The sequence below is a fragment of the Gymnoscopelus braueri genome (genome assembly GCF_963280865.1).
Source record: "Gymnoscopelus braueri genome assembly, chromosome: 21".
Lineage (NCBI taxonomy): Eukaryota > Metazoa > Chordata > Actinopteri > Myctophiformes > Myctophidae > Gymnoscopelus > Gymnoscopelus braueri.
Genome location: NC_137623.1, coordinates 2,196,582 through 2,204,081, shown reverse-complemented (window position 1 = coordinate 2,204,081; position 7,500 = coordinate 2,196,582). Strand labels below are relative to the sequence as shown.

At 46.9% G+C, this 7,500-nt stretch overlaps 1 protein-coding gene across 1 annotated transcript in view; it reads left to right on the top strand.

Annotated features, from left to right (window-relative positions):
* The window catches only part of tnk2a (tyrosine kinase, non-receptor, 2a), a gene marked incomplete at both ends in the record, with an annotated part of 47,542 nt that overhangs the window by 17,689 nt on the left and 22,353 nt on the right, over nt 1-7,500 (top strand). The window contains 2 exons of the mRNA XM_080418312.1: nt 1,509-1,703; nt 4,090-4,181. Coding sequence (XP_080274438.1) covers nt 1,509-1,703; nt 4,090-4,181 — 287 coding nt within the window. The remainder of the gene's footprint in view (nt 1-1,508; nt 1,704-4,089; nt 4,182-7,500) is intronic.

The window sequence follows — 7,500 nt, the reverse complement described above, 5'->3', positions numbered from 1 at the left end:
GTAGTGTAGACACCAGACAGAGCATTTAGTATCCATTATGTGAAAGAGGAAACCTTTCCCTATTAGAAACAAACGGGTATTTCCCACCCGATCTCAGGAACCAATTGGCGACGCCCCCTTCTGGAACGCACGCGGTACTGCCTCTGCCTCCCACATGAGCAGAGCGCTTTAAATACCTCCCAAAACCCCTGGAATACCAGATAGCACCGTGGCGTTAAACTTTAGCCTATCAATCCCTGCGAACGTTGCAGAGTCCACCAGAGCCGACTCAGCGGCGTTCGAGTTATGTACCGATAGGGACAGAATCGTAAATCCTCTGAGCATCTTAAAGACCAGACCCATTGGGAGTTGTTGCAGAGTAGCCTAGTCTTCTACCTTGAGCCATCCCGGGGTAGCAGTGGCCGGTAGAGCGGCCGGATGGATTCCCAGTTCGGTCCCGGGATCCCCCAGTGTTAGTGTAGAAGTGTCCTTGAGCAAGACACTGAACCCCTAACTGCTCCTGATGAGCAGATTGGTGCCTTGCATGTATGTGTGTATGTGTGTGTGTGTGTGTGTGTGTGTGTGTGTGTGTGTGTGTGTGTGTGTGTGTGTGTGTGTGTGTGTGTGTGTGTGTGTGTATGTATGTATGTACAGTATCATCGGTTGTCACAAACCTGGGAGTAAAAATGGACCCTCACCTTAACTTCGAGGCCCACGTCAAATTCCTATGCAAAACATCCTTCTTTCACCTCAGAAACATTTCAAAACTCCGTCCCACACTCACGCTAGCAGACTCAGAAAAGCTCGTCCACGCCTTTGTCTCCTCCAGGTTGGACTATTGCAATGCACTTCTCATCGGGATCCCTAGCAAGAGCCTTCAAAGGCTCCAGTATATTCAGAACAGCGCTGCTAGGGTCCTGATGAGAGTGCGCAAACATGAGCACATCACACCCATCCTCCGTTCACTCCACTGGCTTCCCGTTGCTTTCCGGACCCAATACAAAATATCCCTGTTGACACATCAGTGCATCCACGGCAACGCTCCCTCATACCTCAAGGACCTAGTCTCCCTGCAACCCTCGACCCGCAACCTCCGCTCTTCAAACACCAACCTCCTCAACACCCGCAAGGCCAAACTACGCACCATGGGCGACCGGGCTTTCTGCTCGGTCGCCCCCGAACTGTGGAACACCCTCCCTGTCCACCTGAGAGCACCACAGTCGGTCGACTGCTTTAAAAGAGGATTAAAGACCTACCTTTTTAGCAAAGCATTCTTTTAGCTGGTTTTACCTCTAGGCTTTATGCCCCCTTATTTTAATTGTTTTATTCAGTTTCTTAGTTGTTGTTTTCTTTTATTGGTGTGATGTTTCTGTTTTTAAACTTTGCCTTCTGTAAGCACTTTGAGATTTCTTGAAATGTAAAGTGCGTTATAAATAAAATCCATTATTATTATTATTATTATTATGTAGTATACCGGTGCATGTAGCGTGTCTCTGTACATGACTATGTTTACATACTTGCCTCCACAGGGCGGAGCATTATTGGTGGAGAGGTCAGAACAGGAGGAGCCTACGCGTGGGTCAGTTTCCTCGCCACGTGGTGACGGCGGTGGCCGGCCTGTCGGCCCACGACATCAGCCGGCCCCTCAAGCACTCCTTCATCCACACGGGCCACGGAGACACCGACCCACACCGGAGCTGGGGCTACGCAGACCGCATAGACAGGTTAGCATGTTAGCTATGGGGCTACGCAGACCGCATAGACAGGTTAGCATGTTAGCTATGGGGCTACGCAGACCGCATAGACAGGTTAGCATGTTAGCTATGGGGCTACGCGGACCGCATAGACAGGTTAGCATGTTAGCTATGGGGCTACGCGGACCGCATAGACAGGTTAGCATGTTAGCTATGGGGCTACGCAGACCGCATAGACAGGTTAGCATGTTAGCTATGGGGCTACGCGGACCGCATAGACAGGTTAGCATGTTAGCTATGGGGCTACGCAGACCGCATAGACAGGTTAGCATGTTAGCATGGAGACGATGACCCACACCGGAGCTGGGGCTACGCAGACCGCATAGACCAGTGTTTCCCAACCGCCGTGCCGCGGACCTTTAGTGGTCCGTTGGACATCGCTAGGTGTGCCGTTTAAAATTTCGAATGAAAAAGAACAAAATCAAATCAACCCCCACCCCCACCCCGCCTTGAGTCATTGGCTCATCGTCCATCGCGGACAGACAGCCAATCGCCACCGAGTCCATTCACGACCCTCGCCCATAGGAATGCAAATGTGGGGCTTTGTCTTCATGGGGCCGTCACCTATACAGGCCTGGCAGGTACTCTGGGGTGAAAGTGGGAGCGGGCCGGTACGGAGGGGAACCCAATGCTGTCAAAAGCCCATAAAATAACCCAACAATAAAACACATGTACTTACATTACATCTACATAAGTGTTAGTTTTCTTATAAAGTGCTTCTAAATCTCCACCAGTGTGTTTGAGTCAACGTATTCCGCGCGGTGTTTAATCACTCAGTCCACGGAGTCGCAAGTCACTGTGCCGTCAATGTTGTCCGTGGAATAACCGCAAGACTCGCCCCAAAACACGCTCACCCCCATTTTTTCCCGCGGACCAGCGTTTCTTGTATTCTTGTATTTGTTTTACTGAGGATAAGGTTATAAATACGTTTACGCCGTAAACGTACGGTTAGGCATAGTTTTACCGAGGTTAGCTTTAGGAATAAGGTTAGCCCCTCTAATTCCAGGGTTGCGGTGTGCCGCTGGAATCCAGACACACCGTTTCCATTGGCTCGGCGTCCCGCGACTGACAGAATGTTTGAGACAGGGATGTTTGCTATGACAACCTACTATAGGTTAACCTACTGTGAGGTTACATGATATCAAGGCGATGAAGCGACATGAATCGTAATTATTATATGTATATTTATATTGTACAAACTGCAGACCGTCTGCCACTCTTAGTTCTTTTAGATCACCTTTTTGTTCTGTTTGACGCTGCCTTTTACACTGTAAAATATAGGGCTTTTATACAGTTATTTCCCCTTTTTCTCTTCAGGTCGATTTTCCAATGAATGGATGAGGCATCTGCAAAAGTTTAGTCTGAACTAGTTGCACCGCTTTTTAGTCTCGTTTATTATCAGACACTAAATTGTAGGATAATAATAAGTAGGTCTATGACTCCCAACTTAATAATATAATGTAATATGGAGTAGCCTATATATATACATGTTCGAGGTGACGCCTCATCTGTGTAATTAATTAACAATCTAAGGACTGACACCCTCTGTTGCTATCCATCAGTTTAGAGGTGTTCTTACTCTCTGTGACCACTAGAGTGCAGCACTGCACCAGCTCTGGGTGTTGTTTATTAAATCAGGGGTCTTCAATCAGGGGTTTTTCAGGCCAAGGACCCCTTAGCTGAGACAGAGATGAAGCAGGGACCCCTTAGCTGAGACAGAGATGAAGCAGGGACCCCTTAGCTGAGAGAGAGATGAAGCAGGGACCCCTTAGCTGAGACAGAGATGAAGCAGGGACCCCTTAGCTGAGACAGAGATGAAGCAGGGACCCCCACTACATACTGTATACAATTATGTTCCAGATTCAACTTTTTCATAGATTTCATAGATAGCTTTATAGACTTGTTTGACACACATTATCTTCTCTATTAATATGTTGGATTCACGTTAAAGTGTTTTTCCAGACACCTTTTAAACGTTTTAGTGAACTTGACCGTTGTCTCTGTACTTTGTCTGCTCTTTTTCCCTCTACACCAACTCTCCGAAAATAGCCAATCTACGGGCTCACAAACTTGTAGATCGGCTATTTTCAGCTAAATGTTCCCCATCACAAAACAATTTGACCCCCTTTGTAACTCTAAGGACCCCCTGGGGGTCCCGGACCGCCTGTTGAAGACCCCTGATTTAAGTATTACAAGAAACTGTTAATGTAGAACTGTAGAATACATTCCTGGTCCTTCAACATACAAGTAAATAGTAGTGAGGAGACTAAGGTTGGTTTAGCTTTAATCCTTAATAGTAGTCTTCATAGAAAACATAAGTATCAGCATTAATATCCTTCCATCTCCTTCTCTCCAGTCTGTACCTGGGGAACCCCATGGACCCTCCTGACATCCTGGGGATGCACCCGTCCTCCGCCCGACCAACCAAACTCTCCAACCGCACTAAGAGTGAGTTAACACCCACCAACCAAACTCCCCAACCGCACAATGAGTGAGTTAACACCCACTAATCAAACTCCCCAACCGCACTAAGAGTGAGTTAACACCCACTAACCAAACTCCCCAACCGCACTAAGAGTGAGTTAACACCCACCAACCAAACTCCCCAACCGCACTAAGAGTGAGTTTACACCCACTAACCAAACTCCCCAACCGCACTAAGAGTGAGTTAACACCCACCAACCAAACTCCCCAACCGCACTAAGAGTGAGTTAACACCCACCAACCAAACTCCCCAACCGCACTAAGAGTGAGTTAACACCCACTAACCAAACTCCCCAACCGCACTAAGAGTGAGTTAACACCCACCAACCAAACTCCCCAACCGCACTAAGAGTGAGTTTACACCCGCCAACCAAACACCCCAACCGCACTAAGAGTGAGTTAACACCCACCAACCAAACTCCCCAACCGCACTAAGAGTGAGTTAACACCCACTAACCAAACTCCCCAACCGCACTAAGAGTGAGTTAACACCCACCAACCAAACTCCCCAACCGCACTGAGAGTGAGTTAACACCCACCAACCAAACTCCCCAACCGCACTAAGAGTGAGTTTACACCCGCCAACCAAACACCCCAACCGCACTAAGAGTGAGTTAACACCCACCAACCAAACTCCCCAACCGCACTAAGAGTGAGTTAACACCCACCAACCAAACTCCCCAACCGCACTAAGAGTGAGTTAACACCCACTAATCAAACTCCCCAACCGCACTAAGAGTGAGTTAACACCCACTAACCAAACTCCCCAACCGCACTAAGAGTGAGTTAACACCCACCAACCAAACTCCCCAACCGCACTAAGAGTGAGTTTACACCCGCCAACCAAACTCCCCAACCACACTAAGAGTGAGTTAACACCCACCAACCAAACTCCCCAACCGCACTAAGAGTGAGTTTACACCCGCCAACCAAACTCCCCAACCGCACTAAGAGTGAGTTAACACCCACTAATCAAACTCCCCAACCGCACTAAGAGTGAGTTAACACCCACTAACCAAACTCCCCAACCGCACTAAGAGTGAGTTAACACCCACTAACCAAACTCCCCAACCGCACTAAGAGTGAGTTAACACCCACCAACCAAACTCCCCAACCGCACTAAGAGTGAGTTTACACCCACTAACCAAACTCCCCAACCGCACTAAGAGTGAGTTAACACCCACTAACCAAACTCCCCAACCGCACTAAGAGTGAGTTTACACCCGCCAACCAAACACCCCAACCGCACTAAGAGTGAGTTTACACCCACTAACCAAACTCCCCAACCGCACTAAGAGTGAGTTAACACCCACCAACCAAACTCCCCAACCGCACTAAGAGTGAGTTAACACCCACCAACCAAACTCCCCAACCGCACTAAGAGTGAGTTTACACCCACTAACCAAACTCCCCAACCGCACTAAGAGTGAGTTAACACCCACCAACCAAACTCCCCAACCGCACTAAGAGTGAGTTAACACCCACTAACCAAACTCCCCAACCGCACTAAGAGTGAGTTAACACCCACCAACCAAACTCCCCAACCGCACTGAGAGTGAGTTTACACCCACCAACCAAACTCCCCAACCGCACTAAGAGTGAGTTAACACCCACTAACCAAACTCCCCAACCGCACTAAGAGTGAGTTAACACCCACCAACCAAACTCCCCAACCGCACTAAGAGTGAGTTAACACCCACTAACCAAACTCCCCAACCGCACTAAGAGTGAGTTAACACCCACTAACCAAACTCCCCAACCGCACTAAGAGTGAGTTTACACCCGCCAACCAAACTCCCCAACCACACTAAAGCCGCTTTTCCATCACAGCTTAAGCACGACACTGTCCAGTACAGTCCAGAACCGCACCGCACCGCTTCAAAATGTCTTGCGTTTCCATTGCACAAAAGTCCCCACTCGCAAAATCTCCACCCTCCCCTCCCCTCCCGAAGGAAATCAACGCCCCTTTCTTTAACACACCAACTTAGCCTCAGGCTACAGGGTTAGCCTAAATGCTAGCGTGCTTCCTCAGAGCTAGTTTGGCTCTTAAGTTATTATTTGGCCATGTTCACCCTGACTTTAATCTTCGCTATTGTTGGGAAGACCTGTGTGGTGTCTAAACACGTTGCCATCACTTATATAAAAAACATTATTAGCGTGTATCGTCGCACATTCATTGTTGCCAGGTTTAGCAGAAAAAAATAAGCAATCAGGTCTATGAAAACAATCCCAAAAGAAGCGACTATCTACGGCTATTTGAAAATAGCAGATCTACAAACTCACAACGCGTAGCGATGCGACGCATTGTGAGTGTGTGCATCTGCTATTTAAATTAAAAAAAATACATATATAAAGTTGACAAATACATATTAATTTGGGGGTCTTTGACATGAAAATGTTTAAGAACCACTGGTTTCAACAACATATGGAAACAAGCCCCAAATAATCAAGTACATTTTAGAAACAAGCAGTGGTGGAAAAAGTACTCAAATGTTTTACTTAAGTAAAAGTATCAATACTGCAATGTAGAAGCACTCTACAAGTGAAAGTCTGGAATTACTTGAGTAAAAGTACAAAAACTATTGGTATCAAAATGTACTTAAGGTACCAAAAGTAAGTACTAAAATGTTTGAAAATAGCAGATCTACAATGATGCGAGGCGTTGTGAGCTTGTAGATCAGCTATTTTCAAATAGCCTAGGTATAAAATAGGGCTTAAGTGGTTAATGTATGTTTTATAATGTAATCATTTATATCTGAAAAGTAACTAGTAACTAGTAACTAATACGTTTTCAGATAATTGTAGTGGAGTAAAAGTACTACCAATATTTACAAGCAACTTTACAGAAAAATAAGCCCAATGTCGCTTATAATAAGTGGACATGGCAACACTGCTACCGTAGTGTTTACATTTTACAGAGACCTGAGTGGACAGACACAGCTGTGAGCCGACCAATCAGTAGCAGGCTGAGCTTTAGCCCCGCTTAGCCCAGCTCAGACCTACCCAAGACTGGGTACTTTTTAGGCACCAGTTTAGTACCACTTACACACCACTCTACCCACTTCATTGTAGTGGAAACCGTTGCTGTGGTGGGCGGTGTGGGGTGGGGCTAGGTAAGTCCATGTATATGGAAAGCCGCCTAAGAGTGAGTTTACACCAGGTGGGTGCCGTGACGCCAGTCCAGGGGTGCAGCAGAATACTTTGATATTTGGAATTTATCACTTCAGTTTAACCACTTTAAACAGACTTGAGTTGCACTGTACTTGGTGCATTCTTTTTCAAT